We start from the raw sequence: 25,642 nt of genomic DNA, 5'->3' as shown, positions 1-25,642 counted from the left end.
ATGCGTTCCAGAGAGGAAATACATCCATGCGGTCACATGATCGTTAAACAGAACCAGGAAGTGCTTGTAGTATCTCATGTTGTGAATGTACAAAATAAATAGCAAAAGTAATTTCAAAATACATATACACTTGTCTCTACTAATTGGTAATTTAAACTGGATATAGTTTTATTTTTCTTGTTAAATAAAGACTAAAATTAAGTACAGCTGTAATCAATGGGCAATCAGCACAGCCTTTAAAAAGGGCATTTCTCACAGTGGACACACCTTGACAAAGCTGTTGACACAGAGAAACGCGTTTGTTTAAGAAGCCCAGCACCACAGACACTGCACCTATCCTGGAATACGCCTAGAAGTCCGCCAACGATCTCAAACGGGGAACTTGTTGCTGTCCAAGAAAGGAGTTCAGGACCAAGCTTTCAACAGGACTGCAATTGTCCAGAACAAAGCATCTAAAAGGTCAATCCATCTTACTCCACATGGACTAAAAACATCTGACAAGTGTTATACATATCCCCTGGACTGTGGCATTTCTTCCAAGGATTCTAAACAGGAGACTGTTTGGCTTCTATATGTGGTAATACACCAAACAAATTGCTGTGCTGTTTGCCCTATTTGCCTATATACTTTTAATTCAGCATTTTATATAAGTACGTATTAGTTGCAACTAGAATTTTTAATAATAAAAAGGTATATTGTTTATATCCAGTTTCTAGCGCTGTGTATATATATTTTCCTTTACAATAATTTATAAGGGTTAACTATCCCTTTAACAGCTGCTCCAGGTCAAACATCACATTTTGAAGCGCCGGGCCTTTTACCTTGGTAAAACCCCCTTTATAAGAGAAAATAAGATTTTAAACCTACCAGTAAATACTTCTCCTAGTCCGTAGAGGATGCTGGGTGCCCGTCCCAGTGCGGACAATTTCTGCAAGGCTTGTATATAGTTGTTGCTTACATAAGGGTTATGTTACAGTTGTGATCAGTCTCTGGCTGATGCTGTTTTATTCATACTGTTAGCATATTGCTGCACAATCTTCATGCCGTTGACTTGGGTTCTGTTGAAGGCCACGTTCTGCGGCATGCTTGAGGTGTGAGCTGGTAAGATGCTCACCGTGGTTTAACCATAAATCCTTTCCTCGATGTACATCTCCCTGGGCACAGTTCCTTAAACTGGAGTCTGGAGGAGGGGCATAGAGGGAGGAGCCAGGTCACGCCATTTGAAAGTCTTAAAGTGCCCAGGTCTCCTGCGGATCCCGTCTATACCCCATGGTTCTTGAAGTGACCCCAGCATCCTCTACGGACTAAAAGAAAAGGATTTACCGGGAGGTATTAAAATCCTATTTTCTTTCACTGTGACTGAATACAGTTAAATCCTGTTCCTGCAGTGGGGTACATTGGCTTCCACAGGGAAACATCAGGGGGTGTAGAGATGGATCTTGATCCAGGCACCAACAGGCTAAAGCTTTACATTGTCCCAGGATGCATTGGGGCCTCTAACCCCCATCTCCAGGCACTGAGCTCAGTTTCAAGTTTGTGCCTGCATGAGCAGGTCACTTAACAGGGGGGCTGCACTGGGCAGCCCTGAAAGCTTTTAGACTTCCAAGAGTTACAGCACTTGTCAGGGTGACATTCTGTGTTGCAGCGTCTCATACTCCCGCTGGCTCTGTTCGCCGTACTTGTGGCGGAGACACTTAGGCACACAGTTGCTGATGCTCTCCTGGTTCGCGTGGCTGCTACAAAAGGGAGGTGGTAAGAGGGTCTCCCAGGTGGGACCTGCCATTAAATCGGGTTCCAATCTCTGTCTAAGGAGATGGACTGCAACGCTGGCGTGGACACTAACTGAGCAGGGACCCCAGTATATCCACCAGGGCTTAGGATTACAGGTCAGGTGTAATAATGCCCACTTTATTAAGACTCTGTAGTACCAGGTGGTGAGGACCAGCATAGGGGAGAAGGTGCTTAACCTGTAGCCCCTCCCCCAGCTCCAGGTGCCCTCTGCTGCTGGTCCATGATTTTACACACACTTAAGTATTCTACATGTCGATTATTAAGACAGCATTATTTAAGAACAAGTGTACAATATATTCTGGTACGAGTATTCTAATATATACATCCGGTCTCAGACCATGCATTTTGTGTGTGTGTATATATGTATATTTTAGTTCAGTGCAGTTTTATTGTCTAATATCTGCATTGTCACTGTGTGTGTGTGTGTGTGCCTGTATCTGCTGTGTGGATTTCACTTTAAGTGTATCACAACTTTAGCTATCACTGTATTCTGTATCTTAAGGGACTAGGTGCGTCTGGGTCCATATATAGTGCATCACAGTATTTACCGTTAAGTGTATTCTACTGTGTACTCAGTCACATACTGCCAGATTTATTCGCTGGTGTGTACTGTGTAAGCGATCACAAACTAGGGGATTTATTCACAAGTATCATACTGGCTGTATCAGTCATACGCTATGCAGTTGCATTCACTAAAAATGTCTAACAGAGGGTTCGGAAATCCATGGACGCTCATGTGTCATGCAGAGCATGCGACAAGGATTTGCCTGAGGGCAAGTTTTGTATGATTGCCTGTGTACTATGTGCCAAACATCTCCTGGTCAGTCTGCAGCTCCTGTAACAAATCAGGAGCCACCTAGCGTGGTGGTCTCATCTGTTAAATATGCTTGTGCCCCCTTGCAGCCACACGTTGTCCCTATGGTAAATCCGCCTTGGGCGGATAATTTGTCTACCTAGTTGCAGCGATTGAATCAATCCTTGGTTAGACATAAAACTGCCCCAAGTCACTCCTGTCACAGGGTCATCTAAGTGGGTTACCTCCTCCTCACAATCTACTAATCTCTCAGAAGATACTCCCCATCCTCATGAGAAGAATACTGCCCCGTCAGACACTGACACAGTTGCTTCTGACGAGGAATCTACTACTCAGGTTGATGTCCCTGACTTAGTGGTTGCTATTAAGCTGATCCTACAGATCACTGAGGATTCCACTACGGTGTCTAAAACCTGATAAGTTTAAACGTCAGAAGGTAACTAAAACATTATCACAGCATTCTGACCATTTAGTAGATATACATAAAGATCCCTGGTCTTTGCCAGGAAAGACATTATCCCTGTCTAAAAGGATGGTAGCTTGCTATCCTCTCCCTTCAGACTTTTATAACAAGTGGGAAAACTCACTGCTGGTGGATTCCCATGTCACCCATCTCGTGGTGTAGTCTACTCTGCCTGTCACCTTCCTGAAGGACTGATGGGTAAGCATGTAGAGGGATGCCTGAAGTCTTATTTTCTCCCTTACAGGTGCTGTACATAGACCCACTACAGCAGCCTCCTGGGCTGCAAAAGGAATTGAAGCATGGGTTCAAGCATTAGAGTAAGATGCCTCAGGATATATGACAATACCTGTATCATATTACCACAGCTGCCTATGACATTCAGAAGGTGTCCTCTGAGGTAGGTGTGTTGGCAGCCAAGGCATCAACTACATCCATCCTGGCTCACCATATTCTGTGGTTGAGGTCATGGAAGGTGGACCCTGGACTCCAAAAATACTTTTGGAGGTACTCCCTTTTAAGGGGGACATCCTATTTGGGGAGGATCTCAATAAAATTGACTGACTTAGCGGTTGCTAAGACTGCTTTTCTCACAAACACTAATCCTTCTGCACAGAAGGCAAAAGGTACCACTTTTCGCTCCTTTCGACTTCAAGGGAAAACTAAAGGTCAGAGGTACCTGAGACAATCTCGTGCTCCCAAAACCACTAAGCCCAAGGCAAAACAATCCTGGGCAGCTTGTCATCCTGCTTCTAAACACAAGCCTGCTGCATGATGGGACGGGCCTCCCCCTGGGAGACCCCAGAGTGGTAGGCCGACACCTGCGCTTTACCCAGGTCTGGTTGAAGACCACTTCAGACGCATGGGTGCAAGACATTGTCTCTCACGGGTACGCAGTCTTTTTCAAGGGACACCCCCCCCCCCCCCCCTCGCCAGTTCTGCACAATGGTTATCCCTTCGGATTTGTTGAAGGCACAAGCTTTACAACTGGTTGTGCGTTCTCCTGGATTCAGGAGTGGTGGTGCTGGTACCTCTGTCCCAGAGAGGCAGAGGATACTACTCGATCTGGTTTTTAGTCCCAAAACCCAATTGGTCTTTCCAGCCTATACTCAACCTCAAATCACTGAACAAGTTTGTGTCCAAGTTCTGTATGGAAACACTGCACTCAATTCTGACCATGAACCTGGAGACTATATGGTATCCCTGGATAAACAAGATGCATACCTGCATATACCTATTGCCATTTCGCATCAGCAATATCTGTGGTTTGCTATTGGCAACCTTCACTATCAATTCCAGGGTCTGCTGTTTGGACTGACCACAGCCCCTCAGATCTTCACCAAGGTGATGACTGCTCATCTGTCTCCAGGGAGTCCGGTTCCTGCCGTATCTTGACAACTTGCTGATTCTGGCAAACTCCCATGATGTCCTTCTCGGTCATCTACAATGGACCGTAAACTTCCTACAAGCCCATGGGTGGCTCATCAACTGGAAGAAGTCCTCACTGGTCACTGTTCAGAGCATGCTGCACCTGGGGGCACTGCTGGACACAGTCAACGGCTGTTGCTGTCTCCAGAGAAGGTCCTGAAACTTCAGAACAGGATCAGATACTTCCTCTCTCGCCCAGGAGTGTCGATACACTCAGCGATGCAAGTACTAGGCCTCATGGTGTCTGCGTTCGACATGGTAGAGTACGCTCAACTTCATTCCTGCCCTCTGCAGAGGTTAATCCTTTCCAAGTGGGACAGCCTGCCTCATCGGATCAGGTCTCACATGATCGCCTTGACTCCGGAGGTTCATCTTTCGCTGACCTGGTGGCTACAGGACCAGCAGTTGAGCAGGGGCCCTCCCTTCTGGATCCCCCAACTTGGTGCTACTGACTACAGACGCCAGTCTGAGGGGTTCGGGCTTGGTGTTGGAGCAACACTTTCCAGGGTCAGTGGACCATGGAAGAATCACTCCTCCTGATTAAACATTCTGGAATTGCGGGTGGTGTTCAATGCTTTGTCTCTCTCGTTCTGCCTCCGACACAGAACAGGCCTGTTCAAGTATGGTCAGAACGCCACCGTGGTGGCATGCATAAACCAAGGTGGCTTTCAAAGCCGCATGGCAATGATGAAAGTGTTAAATCCTTTGTTGGGAGATGGCGTTCCGCCCAGCCATGTCAGTAGTGTTTCATTCCGGGAGTCCAACTGGGAAGCGGATTTCCTCAGTCATCCAGACGTACACACTGGAGAGGAGTCTTCATCAAGACGTCTTTCAACTCCTAGTGGACAAGTGGGGCCTACCAGATGTAGACCTGATGGCGTCTCGACACAATCACAAGGCACCGGTCTTCGGATCAAGGACAAGGGATCCTCATGCAGCGTTCGTGGACGCACTAGCGATTCCATGGAACCTTCGGCTGCCATACGTGTTCCCTCCAGTGTCACTCCTGCCCAGGGTACTGCAGAAGTTCAAACAAGGATGAATACTACTTCTAGTCACTCCAGCGTGGCCAAGACTGCATTGGTTCAAAGACCTGCAGGGTCTGTCGATTGTGTCCTCCTTCCTCAATGCCCAGACCTCCTTGTTCAGGACCCCTGTGTCTACCTGGACTTGGCCAGTCTGGCTTTGACAGTGTGGATCTTGAAGCTTCACTCCTGAGGGCCAAAGGATTCTCTGAGGCGGTTATCCAAACTATGCTGAAGGCCTACTAACCGGCATCTGCGTGGATTTATTACAGGGTCTGGAATTCTTGCTTCACCTGGTGTGCTGCTAAGAATTACGATTCTTACAAATTCAGTACTTCCAGTCTTCTGGCTTTTCTACAAGGCCTGGATTTAGGCCTTCGTCTGGCCTCCATCAAGGTTCATATCTCAGCCTTGTCGGTGTGGTTTCAGAGAAATTGCGTTCATACTTTCACTCAGGGTGTTGTACGGATTCAGCCTCCCTATGCTCTTCCTGTGGCTCCATGGGTTCTGCCTGTTGTCCTGAATGCCCTGCAAGAGTGTCCATTTGAACCTCTTGAGTCAGTGGAACTTAAATGGCTCACAGTCAAGGTCCTGTTCCTACTGGTTATTGCCTCTGCTAGAAGGGCATCAGACCTAAGCACTCTGTCCTGTCGGCCACCCTTTCTGATATTTCAGTGACTGGGCAGTTCTTAGAACTCACCCTGGTTATTTGCCTAAGGTGGTATCTTTTCAACTTAACCAAGAGATTGTGGTTCTGGCCTTTATCTTTTCTGATTTGTCCTCCCAAAGAGCGGTCTTTGGGTGTGGTAAGGGCTCTCCGTATTTATGTGGAGAGGACTGCCTCTATCAGGTCAGATTCCCTTTTTGTAGTTTTTCTGGTTTTCACAAATGTGGCTGGCCTGCTAATAAGCAAACCTTGGGCAGATGTATTTGATTGCACAAGCCTATGCGCAGGCTGGACTCCCAGCTCCTGCTGCTATTGAAGCCCCTTCTACTCTTTGACCTACTTGGGAGGCCTGCCGAGGCGCATCTGCTGAACAATTGTGCAAGGTGGCTACGTGGTCCTCGGTGAACACATTCATTAGGTTCTAGGCCCTCGATACTTCCACCTCCCAGGATGCTTCCTTTGGATATCGGGTTCTCATACCTACTACAGCACGTCCCCTCCCATGAGGAACTGCTTTAGGAGATCCCTGATGGTTTCCCTGTGGAAACCAATGTACCCCGCTGCAGAAATTTATGTCACTTACCATGGTTAAATCTTTTTGCGAGGTACATTGGTTCCATGGGGGCCTGCCCTGACGCACCTAGCTTCTGTGTTTTTATGGCATTAGCCGCTAGTCCCTTCTCCTGTTGAGATAATGTGGTTCTGTGACCAACGTCTACCTTTTACCTGCTCCTGTGTTGGACTGGTTAATGAAATTGAGCTCACAGTGCCTGGAGGCGGGGTTATAGAGGAGGCCCCTATGTGTCCTGGGACAGTCTAAAGCTTTAGCCTGTTGGTGCTGGATCAAGATCCATATCTACACCCCCTGATTCCCTGTGGAACCAATGTACCTCGTAGATAGACTTAACCATGGTAAGTCTACCATAAATCTCAAGGTAATGCAGTACTATGTTTCTCCTACATACTTGAAATGTATTTGTAACTGATTATGTGCTCATATTGCTTATTATACTTGTGTATAATCTGTGACATGCCAGTGTGATTGCTGACTTTACTATAATTCTGCCCATTTCTGTGTATTCCAATCCTCAATGCTGATGCAAAGCAGGTTAGGGTCAGATTGTCCCTTTAACACATTTTAAAGTGATAAGTCACAAATTGTGTAGTAACACTGTACAGGTGACTTCTCACGTTTGTCTTGTGAAGCTGGGTTAACCTCTCAGGTTCTGGTTCAAAAGGGATGGTGTGCAGATTCTTTCCAGCTTTAGTGAACCTAGGAAATACAAATAAAATGACATCCTACTTAGGGTTTCTATCTCCAAATGATTCCATAACTTGTTAGTATGTGATATCAGTGGTCACCTTCCTATTGTTGGGGGAGAACTGAGGCTGTCACTCTGTACAGTCTTGTTAGATACCCTGAGGCAGATGTATTAACCTGGAGAAGGCATAAGGAAGTGATAAACCAGTGATATGTGCAAGGTGATAAAGGCACCAGCCAATCGGTTCCAATATGTAAATTAACAGTTAGGAGGTGATTGGCTGGTGCGTGTATCACCTTAAATTTATCACTGGTTTATCACTTCCTTATGCCATCTCCAGGTTAATACATCTACCAGCCTGTGAGGTGCAGTTGGGAGAGGAGAGATCAGACTCTAATCATGAGCTTGTGGTGTTTAAATGTCCAGAATTGGTGAGTCTGTCCTATGACCACTTCCAGTTTTCATTCCCACTTTCCTGTACAGTCCCTGACCTGTTCCATTCTGTAACCCCACAGGGTGCTGGAAGAGCAGTATGGCATACACTGCAACATGACCTTGCTTTTCTCCTTTGCACAAGCTGTGGCCTGCGCAGAGGCTGGTGTCACACTCATATCACCATTTGTGGGGAGGATATTCGATTGGCATGTGGCAAACTCTGGCAAGAAGAGTTACGAGCCATCGGAGGACCCAGGTACAGTATGAGCAATATGAGAGCAGAGAACTGGTCTAGTGTAATACAGCAACGGAGAAGCTCAGCATAAATGTGCAAATGTGACTGGTGGTGTGACACAGGTTGGCATAATTGGGTAACGGTGGTGTTTGAAGATTTGTATATAATATTGAACACTTAAAATAACTAGTATTTTTGATTCAGAGATTCTCAATATAGATGGAGGCACCCACATCCAAATACCAGACTGAATACTCGGTCGGTGACTGTCATGAGTGCTTATGCTCTGTATAGAAGTAATGGTAACTTTTAAATGGAACAAAATAGATTTTATAAATGACCAGTGAGTAATATGTGCACACTTCCCATGTGGTTCTTAATATTGTGGGATCTTCTAAATGAATGTGCAGGATTACTCTTTCTGCTGTAAGCAGGGCTGGGCTGGGCATAATTTTTTTGGTAAGCAAATAGTTTTTGCCGGATGGGCAGTCTGGTCCTGGCTCTAGATAAAGTAGACTCCTTTATAAACGGCATAACTATTGACAAGACTGACAAAAGCACTGACACACATACATAATACAGGGGTGGATCCAGAAGAAAATGTATAAGTGGAAGAATAACCTTTTTATTAGCAGTGTCACTTGCATCCAATTTTCATAGTAGGCAGTGGGTGATGGAGAAGCCTCCTATACTTCAGCCTTCTCCTACTTTGTAACGACCTGCGGCTGGCTGCAGCGTGCCGTTATCTTCTGTGCCCTCTCCCATCCCTGGATCAGCTAGTGCATGCCTACATAGACCGTATAGGGGCACACTGACATACCCATATGCAGGGACCAGGAGCACAATGACGCACACATTGTACAGGGGGAGCTGGCAGCCATGCAGAGACGCATACCGTCCCACCTCTGTCACAGGGCAGCTCCAGCTCCCCCTTGTCACCAGATGCTGCACTGTCTGTCTCCCTCCCCCATTCCCTGACATCAGGGGAGGGTTGTGAGCCAGGAGGACACATAGCTGTGTGTCTATCGGAGGAGTCTGTGTCCAGGGTGGCTGTGGCAGTGTAGAGATGGTGACTGTCTGCAGCAGCACCCTCGAGTTTGATGCTCTACGTTGCTGCGTACCCAGCATATGTATGGGGCCAGTCCTGCCTGTAAGGGATTGATGCTGAGTGCTGTACCAGTATTTATGTAAATGCAGCACATGCTGACCTGAGGACACATGTAAATGCCTATTAGGAAGTGTGTATTTTGCAGCTGCTATAGGGAATGGTGCAAATACACGCTGACCTGCCGTAATTCAGGGGCATACGCTGCCATGGACTCGTATATTGCAGAATGCGCAAAGCTACGTATGGTCACAAACTCTCTACATGCATGGTTAGGGTAATTTTATGCCACTTTTGCAACTGCCCATAATGTGCAGCACTTCCCATACTGTGCTTATAGCAACTGGGACTGCACAAATAGTGTAACAAGCAATGACCTCAGAGGTGCCCAGCCTGTGTCCTCAGTTCACTAATGTTGAATTTTCTAAACTTGAGAAGCCTATTTTCATAGCTTACTACATCAGGTATTACCATTTTTACAGCCAAGGACATCAACATTTACTAATATTTATTCATAGCACCAGCAGTTGCTTTATAATGGGGGAACAAAACTAATAAAACAGTGGCATGCTCGGTCTCATCTATAGGCATTACATTCTTGCTGCTCACCTCAGATTTGTTACACTACAGCACCAATACATGTAATGTATCCGCCCTCTCCAAGGAAGCTGCAGCCTCTGTCCTAATAGACTAGGTCTCTCTACAGCAGGGATAGGGAACCTTCGGCCCTCCAGCTGTTGAACTACACATCCCAGCACACCCTGCAACAGTTTTAACATGGCCAAATAGCAAAACTGTAGCAAGGCATGCTGGTATGTGTAGTTCAACAACTGGAGGATTCCCCATACCTGCTCTACAGGAACATGATAGAGCAGTAGCCCCAGACCTGCCACCTTTTTTTCATAATTAGCTATGGAATATTGAGCGCTTTGCCGGCTTGCCATAATCATTTCTCCCACCTTGCTCACACATTAGGACGCGCTGATGTCATAGTGGTTGGCCATAAATGGGAGTCTGAGATTGGTGGGTGGCATGCTATTGCCTGCCTGGCCCAAATATGTAGCACCCACAACCTGTGGATCCCCCACCATAAAATATTAAAGGGTTGTTCTTACAGGAGCGCCAGATGTATTCTACAGCTGCAATGTGACCGTCATGCTTTTCCCCACAGGTGTGGTAAGTGTTACCAAAATCTACAATTACTACAAGAAGTTTGGCTACAAAACCATCGTGATGGGTGCATCATTCCGTAACACAGGAGAGATAAAGGCTCTGACTGGCTGTGACTTTCTGACCATTTCCCCCAAACTTCTCGGAGAGCTCAGCAAAGATTGTTCTAAGCTCACCCCAGTACTCACTGCTAAAGAAGGTAAGTGGCTTCAGTCGCTGTGGAATTATAATAGACACTTAGTCTGTTATCTTGTCTCCTGAGCGTGCAGCCATAACACTGTAAATATGGCATAGTGTAGGTTGACTTTCCCGTGGGAATTCCTGACTAGAATGTGTAGACTGCTCTCGCATAAGCCAGTTATAGCATGTGGGAGGGAGTATGAGGGGTTCTGCTATGAATGGTCAACCATGTTAAGGTCGACAGTCATTAGGTAGACCACTATTGGTTGACGTGGACAAATAGTCAACACATGAAAATGGATGACACCGTACATGTCGACACATGAAAAGGTTGACGTGGCTTTTTGAACTATTAGGTGTCCTTTTTTCTCTAACGTCCTAGATGATGTTTGGGACTCCGTAAGGACCATGGGGAATAGACGGGCTCCGTAGGAGACTGGGCACTCTAAGAAAGAATTGGTACTACTGGTGTGCACTGGCTCCTCCCTCTATGCCCCTCCTCCAGACCTCAGTTAGAATCTGTGCCCGGAAGGAGCTGGGTGCATTTTAGTGAGCTCTCCTGAGCTTGCTATTAAAGTATTTTAGTTAGGTTTTTTATTTTCAGAGAGCTTCTGCTGGCAACAGACTCTCTGCTACGTGGGACTGAGGAGAGAGAAGCAAACCTACTAACTGCGGCTAGGTCATGCTTCTTAGGCTACTGGACACCATTGGCTCCAGAGGGATCAAACACAGGAACTTAACCTTGGTCGTCCGGAGCCGTGCCGCCGTCCCCCTCGCAGAGCCAGAAGACAGAAACCGGCGGATGAAGCAAGAAGACGTCAAAATTGGTGGCAGAAGAGTCCTGTCTTCACATGAGGTAGCGCACAGCACTGCAGCTGTGCGCCATTGCGCCCACTAACCCACACACTCCGGTCACTGTAGGGCGCAGGGGGGGGCGCCCTGGGCAGCAATTGAGTACCTCCTGGCAAAAGCAGCATATATACAGCTGGGCACTGTATATATGCATGAGCCCCCGCCATTTTTTACACCAAATCGCGGGACAGAAGCCCGCCGCTGAGGGGGCGGGGCTTCTTCCTCAGCACTCACCAGCGCCATTTTCTCTCCACAGCTCTGCTGAGAGGAAGCTCCCCAGGCTCTCCCCTGCAGACTCACGGTAGAAAGAGGGTAAAAAGAGGGGGGGGGCACATAAATTTAGCGCAATAATCATATATACAGCAGCTACTGGGTAAACACTAAGTTACTGTGTGATTCCTGGGTCATATAGCGCTGGGGTGTGTGCTGGCATACTCTCTCTCCAAAAGGCATTGTGGGGGTCCTGTCCTCATATAGAGCATTCCCTGTGTGTGTGGTGTCGGTACGCTTGTGTCGACATGTTTGACGAGGAGGGCTATGTGGAGGCAGAGCAGGTGCAGATGAATGAGGTGTCCCTGCCGACAGCGATATGTGGTAGGTGTTAAATGATAATGTAAACTCCTTGCATAAAAGGTTGGATAAAGCTGAAGCCTTGGGACAGTCGGGGTCTCAGCCCATGCCTGATCCTACAGCGCAGAGGCCGTCAGGATCTCAGAAGCGCCCACTATCCCATATTGTTGACACAGATATCGACCCTGATTCTGACTCCAGTGTCGATGGCGATGATGCAAAATTGCAGCCTAAAATGGCTAAAGCCATCCGCTACATGATTGTAGCTATGAAGGATGTATTGCACATATCAGAGGTAAACCCTGTCCCTGACAAGAGGGTTTATGTGTTTGGGGAGAAAAAGCAAGAGGTGACTTTTCCCCCTTCACATGAGTTAAATGAGTTATGTGAAAAAGCTTGGGTTTCTCCTGATAGGAAAGTGCTGATTTCCAAAAGGTTACTTATTGCGTACGCCTTCCCGCCAACCGACAGGATGCGCTGGGAATTCTCCCCTAGTGTAGACAAAGCTCTGACACGCTTATCTAAGAAGGTGGCCCTGCCGTCACAGAATACGGCCTCCCTAAAGGATCCTGCGGATAGGAAGCAGGAAGGTATCCTGAAGTCGGTTTATACACATTCAGGTACCATACTGCGGCCAGCAATTGCGTCGGCCTGGATGTGTAGTGCTGTAGCAGCATGGACAGATACACTGTCTGAGGAACTGGATACCTTGGACAAGGATACTATTTTACTGACCCTGGGGCATATAAAAGACGCTGTCCTATATATGAGGGATGCCCAGAGGGACATTTGCCTACTGGGCTCTAGAATAAATGCAATGTCGATTTCTGCCAGAAGGGTTTTGTGGACTCTGCAATGGACAGGCGATGCCGACTCTCAAAAGCACATGGAGGTTTTACCCTACAAGGGTGAGGAATTGTTTGGGGACGGTCTCTCGGACCTAGTTTCCACAGCTACAGCTGGGAAGTCAAATTTTTTGCCATATATTCCCTCACAGCCCAAGAAAGCACCGTATTACCAAATGCAGTCCTTTCGATCACAAAAAGGCAAGAAAGTCAGAGATGCGTCCTTTCTTGCCAGGGGGAGGGGTAGAGGAAAGAAGCTGCACCATACAGCTAGTTCCCAGGAACAGAAGTCCTCCCCGGCTTCCACTAAATCCACCGCATGACACTGGGGCTCCACAGGTGGAGCCGGGGGGCGCGTCTGATAATTCAGCCACCAGTGGGTTTGCTCACAGGTGGATCCCTGGGCTATACAGATTGGGTCTCAGGGATACAAGCTGGAATTCGAAGTGATGCCCCCTCACCGTTACCTAAAATCAGCCCTGCCTGCTTCCCCCATAGAAAGGGAAGTAGTGTTAGCGGCAATTCACAAATTATATCTCCAGCAGGTGGTGGTACAGGTTCCCCTCCCTCAACAGGGAAGGGGTTACTATTCCACACTGTTTGTGGTTTCGAAACCGGACGGTTCGGTCAGACCCATATTGTATTTAAAGTCCCTGAACATTTACCTGAAAAGGTTTAAGTTCAAGATGGAATCGCTCAGGGTGGTCATTGCAAGCCTGGAAGAGGGGGATTTTATGGTGTCTCTGGACATAAAGGATGCTTACCTGCATGTCCCCATTTATCCACCTCATCAGGAGTACCTCAGATTTGTGGTACAGGACTGTCATTACCAATTCCAGACGTTGCCGTTTGGTCTCCACGGCACCGAGAATATTTACCAAGGTAATGGCGGAAATGATGGTGCTCCTTCGAAAGCAGGGTGTCAGTTATCCCATACTTGGACGATCTCCTCATAAAGGCGAGGTCCAGAGAGCAGTTGCTGATCAGCGTAGCACACTCAGGAAGTGTTGCAACAGCACGGCTGGATTTTGAATATTCCAAAGTCGCAGCTGATCCCTACGACTTGTCTGCCCTTCCTGGGCATGATTCTGGACACGGACCAGAAAAGTGTTTCTCCCGGCGGAGAAGGCTCAGGAGCTCGTGACTCTGGTCAGAGAACTCTTAAAACCAAAACAGGTGTCTGTGCATCACTGCACGCGAGTCCTGGGAAAGATGGTGGCGTCATACGAAGCCATTCCCTTCGGCAGGTTCCATGCGAGGACCTTTCAGTGGGATCTGTTGGACAAGTGGTCTGGATCGCATCTTCAGATGCATCAGCTGATCACCCTATCCCCCAGGGCCAGGGTGTCTCTTCTGTGTTGGCTGCAGAGTGCTCACCTTCTCGAGGGCCGCAGGTTCGGCATACAGGACTGGGTCCTGGTGACCACGGATGCAAGCCTCCGAGGGTGGGGGGCAGTCACTCAGGGAAGAAGCTTCCAGGGGCTGTGGTCAAGTCAGGAGGCTTGTCTGCACATCAATATCCTGGAACTAAGGGCCATATACAACGCCCTGAGTCAAGCGGAGCCTCTGCTTCGCAACCAACCGGTGCTGATTCAGTCAGACAACATCACTGCAGTGGCTCATGTAAACCGCCAGGGCGGCACAAGAAGCAGGGTGGCGATGGCAGAAGCCACCAGGATTCTTCGCTGGGCGGAGAATCACGTGCAAGCACTGTCAGCAGTGTTCATTCCGGGAGTGGACAACTGGGAAGCAGACTTCCTCAGCAGGCACGATCTCCACCCGGGAGAGTGGGGACTTCATCAAGAAGTCTTCACACAGATATACGGCTGGATAGCCATCGGCTGGTCGTGCTTCCATAGAAGTGCTGACATAAAAGTGTTATTATAAAAATAGCGTTATACCTGCGTTAAGTTATATCATCAGCTGTTGTCGATTGTGAACTTTGTGAACCAACTCCTCATCACTCTTTGTGCTCAACAGGTATGATTCGTGGAACTAAACATCCCAGCAAGTTGTACTGCATTTGCTGATTATGTCAAATGAATATCATGATTGAATAGTCTAGGTATATTGAAAATGCGAGGTTTTTTTTGTTTGGTTTGTTTTTCTCTTTGTAAAGATATAGTTGGCTGCCTTATTGGTATGTAATGTCTGTTTTTCTAAGCTAAGTTGTGGCCTTAGCTTAAAGGGGGGGTTGTATTGGGTGGAGTTTGCAATCATTGCATTCACATGGATGTTGTTCCTATTTGAAGTCTATGGAAGCACGACCAGCCGATGGCTATCCAGCCGTATACTAGAAGTGCTGACATAAAAGTGTTATTATAAAAATAGCGTTATACCTGCGTTAAACCGAAGGAGAACAGAAGGGAAACATCAACACACCAACACTACCACAAAAGGACTGCTTTAATGCCTCAAAAGTATGTAATTCATCTTATGCATATTATCTGTTTTTAAAAACCTATGAAAAGGCATCCCCAATCTGCTCACTACAGTTCTCTCTTAGGCAAACTTATGTATGTTTCTTTATGTAATGATTTCTTGTAAATGTCATTTCATGTGTGGGGAAGTTGCTCGGTGAAACATTTTATTATTGCATACTGACTGGTGTTTACCTCCTTTGAACATTTACCATTTTGGTCAGGTGTACTATATCTTTGTCCTTTACACCATGACTACACCTTACTAAATATAGAGTATGATTACCGATTAGTAAATGAAAACAAATACTGAGCATCCCCAAACAGGTAATTTCAACTTTGAACTTGTCATTTATCTTGTACACTCTGGACATGGCTACTAATAACAAATGCACAGACAAAATTCTTAAAGCTATGTGTGCAAATGCTAGGAGCTTAGGAGACAAAATTCCAGAGCTAATTGCAATAATGACCAGGGATAACCTGGTTTTTGTGGCAATTACCGAGTCTTGGTGCAATGAGAATCATGACTGGGACTTGGTTATACCAGGATACAATTTATTTAGGAAAGAGAATAGGAGGAGGGGTAGCAATGTATGTGGAAAAAAAGCATAAATGCTACTTTAATACAAAATATTGAAGCCAAAACTGAGGCCCTTTGGGTCACCATAGAAACTGGGAAGAAGGACATTATTCGCATTGGGGTGATCTATAGACCACCAGGCCAGGGGCAGGATTTGGACAGGAACCTATTGTTGGACATCTCTAAAATGGCTTTTAAGGGAGAAGTCATAATCATGGGAGACTTTAATTTACCTGATGTAAATTGGGAGGGGTCTTTTGCAAGTTCAGCTACAAGTGGCAAATTTTTACATTCCTTACAGGGAGCATCTCAAGCAATTGGTGAGGGAGCCCACTCGCAAAGACTCAAAATTAGATCTAATTCTTACAAATGGTGATAGGATATCTGATATATGTGGGTGAGCACCTGGGATCCAGTGATCATCAAGCAGTATGGTTTAGTATAAAGACAGGATACAACTCCTGTCACACAAAAACAAAGGTGTTGGATTTTAGAAATGCTGACTTTGCAAAAATGGGGAGATGTTTAAGTGATTCATTGGCAGACTGGAGAAACTTGGAAGGAGTGCAGGAGAGGTGGAAAAAACTGAAACGTGCAATGCTAAGTGCAACAGACCGTTGTATCAAAATGGTTAGGAAAAGCACCAGGAAAAGGAAGCCAGTGTGGTTCACAAAAGAAGTATCAACTAGTGTGAAAGCAAAAAAGATGGCTTTTAGGAAATACAGACAGACTCAAAATAATAACGACAGAGGTGTATCTGGACAGACGGAAGGATGCTAAGAAAGTGATCAGATGTGCAAAGGCAGAAGCTGAGGAGAAAATGGCCCAGTCAGTAGATAAAGGGGGCAAAACTTTTTTTTTAAGTATATAAGTGAAAGGAGAAAATCAAATGGAGGAATAATAAGACTTAAGACAGAGTGGGCATTTGGTGGAGGGAGACAAGGCAATAGCAGATCACCTAAATAATAATTTTCGCTCAGTATTTACTACAGAAGAAGGGATGGGGCCACAGTTAAGTTGCAAGGACATTCATAAAAATAAGGTAGATGAAAATACATTTACAGAGGAGAAGGTCCTAACATAACTATCAAAACTAAAAGTGGAAAAATCAATGGGACCAGATGGGATACACCCAAGGATACTCAAAGAGCTAAAAGATGTGCTGGTTACACCTTTAACATAATTATTTAACCAGTCACTAAATACAGGTGCTATTCCAGAGGACTGGAAAAGAGCAAATGTAGTTCCACTGCACAAAAGTGGAAGCAAGGAAGAAGCAAGTAACTACAGACCAGTAAGCCTTACATCAGTAGTAGGTAAAGTAATGGAAAAACTATTAAAAGAAAGAGTAGTGGAATATCTTAAATCAAACAACTTACAGGATCCAAAACAGCATGGATTTACTTTTGGGAGATCATGCCAAACAAATCTTATTGACTTTTTTGACTGATGAAAATAATAGATCAAGGGGGAGCTGTAGATGTAGCATATCTAGACTTTAGTAAGGCATTTGACACTGTCCCACATCGCAGACTGCTAAATAAACTTGAAAGCCTGGGGGTGGATTATAAATCAGTTAAATGGATAAGAACCTGGTTGCAGGATAGGAAACACAGTCGTAGTTAATGGAGTGCAATCTATGGAGGGAAATGTTACCAGTGGAGTACCCCAGGGATCTGTACTTGGTCCAGTTCTCTTTAATATCTTTGTTGGTGACATTGCAGATGGTATTGAAGGGAAGATATGCCTTTTTGCAGATGATACAAAGATATGCAACAGGGTAGACACACCGGGAGGGTTCAAACAAATTATTAATGACCTAGGTAGGCTTGAGAAATGGTCAAGAACATGGCAACTACAGTATAATGCTAAAAAATGCAAAATTATGCACTTAGGTCTCAAAAACCCAAAGGCTAAGTATAGTATCAAGGGTACTATAATGGAAACTACTGAGGAGGAAAGATTTAGGAGTCACTATTTCAAGTGACTTGAAGGCAGGAAAGCAATGCAACAAAGCAATGAGAGAGGCAAGTCAGATGCTTGGTTGCATAGGGAGAGGAATCGGTAGCAGGAAAAAAGGTGATAATGCCACTGTATAGGTCATTGGTACGGCCCCATCTGGAATACTGTGTCCAGTTCTGGAGACCCTATCTCCAGAAGGATATAAATACATTAGAGTGTACAAAGAAGGGCAACTAAAATGGTGCATGGCCTACATCACAAAACTTACCCGGAAAGGCTAAAAGATCTTAACATGTATAGTTTGGAGGAGAGAAGGGAAAGGGGGGACATGATAGAAACTTTCAAATATATCAAGGGTCTTAACAAAGTTCAGGAGGGAAACATTCTTCAAAGGAAAAGAAGTATTATAACTCGAGGGCATACATTGAGACTGGAGGGGGGGGGGGGGGGTTCAGGGGAAATTTAAGGAAAAATTACTTCACAGAAAGGGTAGTGGATAAGTGGAATAGCCTCCCATCAGAGGTGGTAGAGGCTAAGACTGTAGGGCAATTTAAACATGCTTGAGACAGGCATATGAATATCCTTACAAAGAATTAAGGTTAAAAAAGGGTTGAGATTGCCTAAAGGAAAAAATAAAAAAGGGGCAGACTAGATGGGCCAAGTGGTTCTTATCTGCCGTCAAATTCTGTTTCTATGTTTCTATATTAAATCGATGGGAGCTGCCACAGGTGGACATGATGGCATCCCGCCTCAACAAAAAGCTGCAAAAGTATTGCGCCAGGTCAAGAGACCCTCAGGCGATAGCTGTGGACGCACTAGTAACACCGTGGGTGTTCCAGTCGGTCTATGTGTTTCCTCCTCTTCCTCTCATACCCAAGGTGCTGAGAATCGTAAGAAAAAGAGTGAGAACAATACTCATTGTTCCGGATTGGCCAAGAAGGACTTGGTACCCAGAACTGCAAGAAATGCTCAGAGGACCCATGGCCTCTGCCTCTCAGACAGGATCTGTTGCAACAGGGGCCCTGTCAGTTCCAAGACTTACCGTGGCTGCGTTTGACGGCATGGCGGTTGAACGCCGGATCCTAGCGGAGAAAGGCATTCCAGATGAAGTTTATTCCTACGCTGATAAAGGCTAGGAAGGACGTGACCGTAAAACATTATCACCGTATATGGCGAAAATATGTTGCTTGGTGTGAGGCCAGGACGGCCCCTACAGAGGAATTCCAGCTGGGCCGGTTCCTGCACTTCCTACAGTCAGGAGTGACTATGGGCTTAAAATTAGGGTCCATAAAGGTCCAGATTTCGGCCCTATCCATTTTCTTTTAAAAGGAACTGGCTTCGCTTCCTGAAGTTCAGACATTTGTAAAGGGAGTGCTGCATATTCAGCCCCCTTTTGTGCCACCAGTGGCACTTTGGGATCTTCACGTGGTGAGTTTCCTGAAATCTCACTGGTTTGAGCCACTTAAGACCGTGGAGCTAAAGTATCTCACGTGGAAAGTGGTCATGCTATTGGCCTTAGCTTCGACTAGGCGTGTGTCAGAATTGGCGGCTTTGTCACATAAAAGCCCCTATCTAGTTTTCCATATGGACAGGGCAGAATTACGGACTCGTCCGCAATTTCTGATGAAGGTGGTGTCATCTTTTCATTTGAACCAACCTATTGTGGTGCCTGCGGCTACTCGTGACTTGGAGGACTCCAAGTTGCTTGATGTAGTCAGGGCTTTGAAGATTTATGTAGCCAGGACGGCTGGAGTCAGGAAAACTGACTCGCTGTTTATCCTGTATGCATCCAACAAGCTGGGTGCTCCTGCTTCAAAGAAGACTATTGCTCGCTGGATCTGTAACACGATTCAGCAGGCTCATTCTGCGGCTGGTTTGCCGCATCCAAAATCAGTGAAAGCCCATTCCACAAGGAAAGTGGGCTCTTCTTGGGCGGCTGCCCGAGGGGTCTCGGCATTACAACTTTGCCGAGCAGCTACTTGGTCGGGTTCAAACACCGTTGCAAACTTCTATAAGTTTGATACCCTGGCTGAGGAGGACCTTGTGTTTGCCCATTTGGTGCTGCAGAGTCATCTGCACTCTCCCACCCGTTTGGGAGCTTTGGTATAATCCCCATGGTCCTTACGGAGTCCCCAGCATCCACTAGGACGTTAGAGAAAATAAGATTTTACTCACCGGTAAATCTATTTCTCGTAGTCCGTAGTGGATGCTGGGCACCCATCCCAAGTGCGGACTTTCTGCAATACGTGTATATAGTTATTGCTTAATAAAAGGGTTATGTTGGCATCTGTTTGATGCTCTGTTGTTCATACTGTTAACTGGGTATAATATCACGAGTTATACAGTGTGATTGGTGTGGCTGGTATGAGTCTTACCCTGGATTCCCAAATCCTTTTCCTTGTAATGTCAGCTCTTCCGGCACAGTTTCCTTAACGGAGGTCTGGAGGAGGGGCATAGAGGGAGTAGCCAGTGCACACCAGTAGTACTAATTCTTTCTTAGAGTGCCCAGTTTCCTGCGGAGCCAGTCTATTCCCCATGGTCCTTACGGAGTACCCAGCATCCACTACAGACTACAAGAAATAGATTTACCGGTGAGTAAAATCTTATTTTTCCATAACATGACCAGGAACCCCAATTAGTGTACTGCATCCCTTTGCATGGTGAGCATGCAGGCAAGGTGTCTCGCTCCGCTACCACTGCGCTTGGCACAGGTTACTGTTCCCAATCATAGTCCATGTGGATGAAGTTAAATCCATGTTGACCTACTGACGACCTGCCAAAAAGATAGCGTATGAGGCACTTGTATGCTGGATTATGATTGTGGAAGAAATTAGTTACAGCTGGTGGTTAGCTGTCTTTAATTGGTGGCTAGGTGGAATAAGATCTTCTTATCTAGTTATGAGAGCTGGGTACAGGAAGAGATTTGTGACCAATAGGAAAACATTACAAAGTGAAAGGTAAATCTTTTGTTAATATGATGTCTGTTATAATGTAGCGGATGTGCAACAGGTTTTCAGAAATGAGAATTTGACTAGATTATCAGATTAGCTAATTTACACCTACATTTTAGGATGGAGCCTCCAATATTGCAGTCTACCACAAATGTGTAAATGATGGTCACGTGGCTATCTATACTGTAGCGTTGCTATAACCATCGCCAGCAAGCTCCTAAATCACACTAGTGTTCAGCTGCTTACATCCAGCAAAAAGTGACATAAGACATGTCGTCAAAGGCAATTGATGCCTTACGGATCGTTCGTATACTGTATGAATGCAATATGTAGCTGATTTTTACTACTCAAATGTATTGCCTCAGGATGGGCAACATTTAACGGCTTCATTGAAACTGCCCAACACTTAGAGGAAAATAACAATCTTTTCGGCCTGAAACCTGCTCCTTTCAGGAATAATGTGCAGTCTGGAATGTCATAGTCTGTTATAACATTATTGACCTGCAACTCTGGTTTCTACTAGTCTCTTTACAGGAACTGGATATTAGGAAAGTCTCTATTCATATACTTTCCACTCTCCCTTTAAAATGAGACATTTGGTTTTCAATAGTTCAAGTTACCACCTAAATAGTTTGTCAATGCATATTGTACTAAAGATTATAGATTACATGCAAATAGTTACTAAAGGGCTTCCATTCACAAATGGATGATTGAGACTGGTCAGACATAAATAGACATGCTATTTGGTTTTGCAGTGTACTACAACAGCACCATCTTGTGGTAAGAGATACATACTGCAGGAAAGTAATCAATCATACATGCGTTAAGGGGGGTACACACGGAGCGATAATCTAAGCAATCTGACTAGATTGCTTAGATTTTCAGCCAGATCGCTCCGTGTGTAGCCCTAACAGCGGGCTGCACATCGCTATTGCTGGTGCTAGATTAGCCTGCATGCAGGCCAATCCAGCTGGTTGCTCACTTCACCCGCTGGGTGAATTGAGCGCATGCTCAGCACAGATCGCGCTGTGCTGAGCGGCGGGTGAGATGTGTGCTGAGCGGTTCGCTCAGCACACATCTCTCCTGCATTGGGCCGTCTATGGGCCTTTAATTCTGAAGGACAATCCTGTCATTCTAGTCTCATTAGGAATGTTGCGTTCTCCCTTAGGGCTTAAACTTTGTTAGTGCAGATTGCCAATGTATTTAAAACCTAACTTGTGACTGCACATGCTAATACTGTTCATACAGCTCAGGCCAGCAAATTAGAGAAGATCAGCCTGAATGAGCAACAGTTCCGCTGGCTACACAACGAGGATCAAATGGCTGTGGAGAAGCTTTCTGATGGGATTAGGAAGTTTGCTGCTGATGCCATCAAGCTGGAAACGGTGTTACAGGTTTGTGACCATTTTATGGCTATTAGGCAGTTGTGTATACAGAACATTCAGGTATTTCACATGTACAGTCTTAAATTACTGTGTTCTATAAATATACATTGCTAGACTTTACTGCTCTGGTTTGTTTCTCATCCGAACATATCCAGTATTGCATTACTTCCTGGTACAAATGTACATAGCAGCCAGTTTGCAGTGACACTTCTATAGGAAGACTTTATTTCATGGATATACTATATACAGTACTGTGCAAAAGTTTTAGGCAGGTGTAGTAGACTGCTGCAAAGTAAGAATGCTTTCAAAAATAGAAGTTAGTAGGTTATTTTTATCCATTAAATTGCAAAATGAATGGAAGAGATCTAAAATTAATATTTATGACCACTTTGCCTTCAAGACACCATTTCCTCTAGGTATACTTGCGCGTATATATATTTATTTTTAAGGGACTTGGCAGGGAGGTTGTTCCAAACATCTTGGATAACTACCCACAGATCTTCTGTGGATGTAGGCTTACTCAAATCCTTCTGTCTCTCCATGCAATTCCAGACAGAATCGAAGCTATTGAGATCAGGGCTCTGTGGAGGTCTTACCATCACTTCCAGGACTAGTCCTTCACTCTGAAGATAGCTCTTTTTGACATTGGCTATGTTTGGAGTTTTTGTGCTGCTGCAGAATGAATTTAAATAGCACACATATACACTGCTCAAAAAAATAAAGGGAACACTAAAATAACACATCCTAGATCTGAATGAATGAAATATTCTTATTAAATACTTTGTTCTTTACATAGTTGTATGTGCTGACTTAACAAAATCACACATTATCAATGGAAATCAAATTTATTAACCCATGGAGGTCTGGATTTGGAGTCGCCCTCAAAACTAAAGTGGAAAAACACACTACAGGCTGATCCAACTTTGATGTAATGTCCTTTAAAACAAGTCAAAATGAGGCTCAGTAGTGTGTGTGGCCTCCACGTGCCTGTATGACCTCCCTACGACGCCTGGGAATGCTCCTGATGAGGTGGCGGATGTTCTCCTGAGGGATCTCCTCCCAGACCTGGACTAAAGCATCCGCCAACTCCTGGACAGTTGGTGGATGGAGTGAGACATGATGTCCCAGATGTGCTCAATTGGATTCAGGTCTGGGGAACGGGCGGGCCAGTCCATAGCATCAATGCCTTCGTCTTGCAGGAACTGAGGTCTAGCATTGTCTTGCGTTAGGAGGAACCCAGGGCCAACCGCACCAGCATATGGTCTCACAAGGGCTCTGAGGATCTCATCTCTGTACCTAATGGCAGTCGGGCTACCTCTGTCAGGCACATGGAGGGCTGTGCGGCCCCCCCAAAGAAATGCCACCCCACACCATTACTGACCCACTGCCAAACCGGTCATGCTGGAGGATGTTGCAGGCAGCAGAACGTTCTCCTTGGCGTCTCCAGACTCTGTCACGTCTGTCACATGTGCTCAGTGAGAACCTGCTTTCATCTGTGAAGAGCACAGGGTGCCAGTGGCGAATTTGCCAATCTTGGTGTTCCCTGGCAAATGCCAAACGTCCTGCACGGTGTTGGGCTGTAAGCACAACCTCCACCTGTGGACGTCAGGCCCTCATACCACCCTCATGGAGTCTGTTTCTGATCGTTTGAGTAGACACATGCACATTTGTGGCTTGCTGGAGGTCATTTTGCAAGGCTCTGGCAGTGCTCCTCCTGTTCCTCCTTGCACAAAGGCGGAGGTAGCGGTCCTGCTGCTGGGTTGTTGCCCTCCTACGGCCTCCTCCACATCTCCTGATGTACTGGCCTGTCTCCTGGTAGCGCCTCCATGCTCTGGACACTACGCTGACAGACGCAGCAAACCTTCTTGCCACAGCTCGCATTGATGTGCCATCCAGGATGACCTGCACTACCTGAGCCACTTGTGTGGGTTGTAGGGAGGTCATACAGGCACGTGGAGGCCACACACACTACTCGGACTCATTTTGACTTGTTTTAAGGACGTTACATCAAAGTTGGATCAGCCTGTAGTGTGTTTTTTCCACTTTAATTTTGAGGGTGACTCCAAATCCAGACCTCCATGGGTTAATAAATTTGATTTCCATTGATGATTTTTGTGTGATTTTGTTGTCCGCACATTCAACTATGTAAAGAACAAAGTATTAAGAATATTTCATTCATTTAGATCTAGGATGTCGTTTTTTAGTGTTCCCTTTATTTTTTTGAGCAGTGTATTTATAATCACTCATAACTTGCATATGCATAATTGCTAATTTCCATGATCCTCTAGAGCAGGCATTCCCAACCACAGTCCTCAAGGCACACCAACAGTGCAGGTTTTAGTGATATCCAGGCTCCAGCACAGATGGTTAAATCAAATTAACTGAGCTACTAATTAAGTCACCTGTGCTGAAGCCTGGAAATCACTAAAACCTGCTCTGTTAGTGTGCCTTAAGGACTGTGGTTGGGAATGCCTGCTCTAGAGGGTGGTAATGTATTTACCAAGAGCAATAGAATACACTCTGTTAAAATGGGAAGGAGGCTTCTGCTGTAGGTTCATCTGTTGTGGCTGAATATTCAGGATAGTATCTAAGGTAAAGTAAATCATTCAGCCAATATGTAGTGATAATGGAGTAGTGGTTGTATTACAATAAAGCATAGGCTGGGTTTAGCGTTAATGTGCATTAAGCTGTCATTGTTCTGCAGAGTGAGTGTACTAAGCTGTAAATGATGATGATCCCCTATGCCATATACTAATGTGTGCTTGTGTCTACAGGGGCGGCTCAGAAAGTAAACTTGGTGATTCCTTAACTACAAATCTCATCGATCATTCCTCGCCTGTAATAGGAATGCTCCTGCAGTCCAGCATTCTGAGTCCTCATTATCCATATTGTAACATTGCCATTTTACAAACCGTTTTATAAATTCTTTTTGTATGTTCTTAAGCACTGATTAAACCCGGCATCTCCTGTAAAACTATTGTGTGACTTATTTAAGATTATCTTTAGCAAAACAAATTCTCATTTTGAATATTTGTAAATGTTTTTTTCAAAGTAAAGTCTGTCTGTTTACTATATGCAGCAATTATAGTCTGACCAGTGGGACACTGATCTCATGGTCACCATTGTCTGACATTTCATGTACACCATCCCATATAAACTGTATTGATAGTGTTACTGTCCAGGTACATGTACAAGTTCACTTCACACCTCTGACGACCTCATTCTCAATTGTAGCGCACACTTGATGTCTTAGGTTGCAACTCCAGTGCTTAAGTAATACCCATTTCAGGACACCTGAGGTGGGTTGCACACGGGAGCTACCAGTGTGCGCCCATCCGACTGCAACCTGGCATACTGGTTGGTGACATGGCGCTTGTAGATCACTAGATCTTCAAGCACCGCCCATACAGAGTGAACCGGAAACGGGTCGCATCGACACAGCTCCCGTTCACACCACACAGTGACCTGGGTTGAACTTGTGTTCATCCCTGCTCATGACCAG

General features: G+C 45.6%; 1 protein-coding gene across 1 annotated transcript in view; it reads left to right on the top strand.

The window, feature by feature from the left end:
• TALDO1 (transaldolase 1) overlaps positions 1-25,114 on the top strand; it is a 77,065-nt gene extending 51,951 nt beyond the window's left edge. The window contains exons 5-8 of the mRNA XM_063944779.1: positions 7,963-8,138; positions 10,394-10,591; positions 22,004-22,149; positions 24,915-25,114. Coding sequence (XP_063800849.1) covers positions 7,963-8,138; positions 10,394-10,591; positions 22,004-22,149; positions 24,915-24,932 — 538 coding nt within the window. The 3' untranslated portion in view covers positions 24,933-25,114. The remainder of the gene's footprint in view (positions 1-7,962; positions 8,139-10,393; positions 10,592-22,003; positions 22,150-24,914) is intronic.
• The last annotated feature ends 528 nt before the right edge of the window (positions 25,115-25,642 follow it).

Source organism: Pseudophryne corroboree, chromosome 11 (assembly GCF_028390025.1).
Source record: "Pseudophryne corroboree isolate aPseCor3 chromosome 11, aPseCor3.hap2, whole genome shotgun sequence".
Taxonomy (NCBI): domain Eukaryota; kingdom Metazoa; phylum Chordata; class Amphibia; order Anura; family Myobatrachidae; genus Pseudophryne; species Pseudophryne corroboree.
This window is presented reverse-complemented; position numbering and strand designations above follow the sequence as displayed.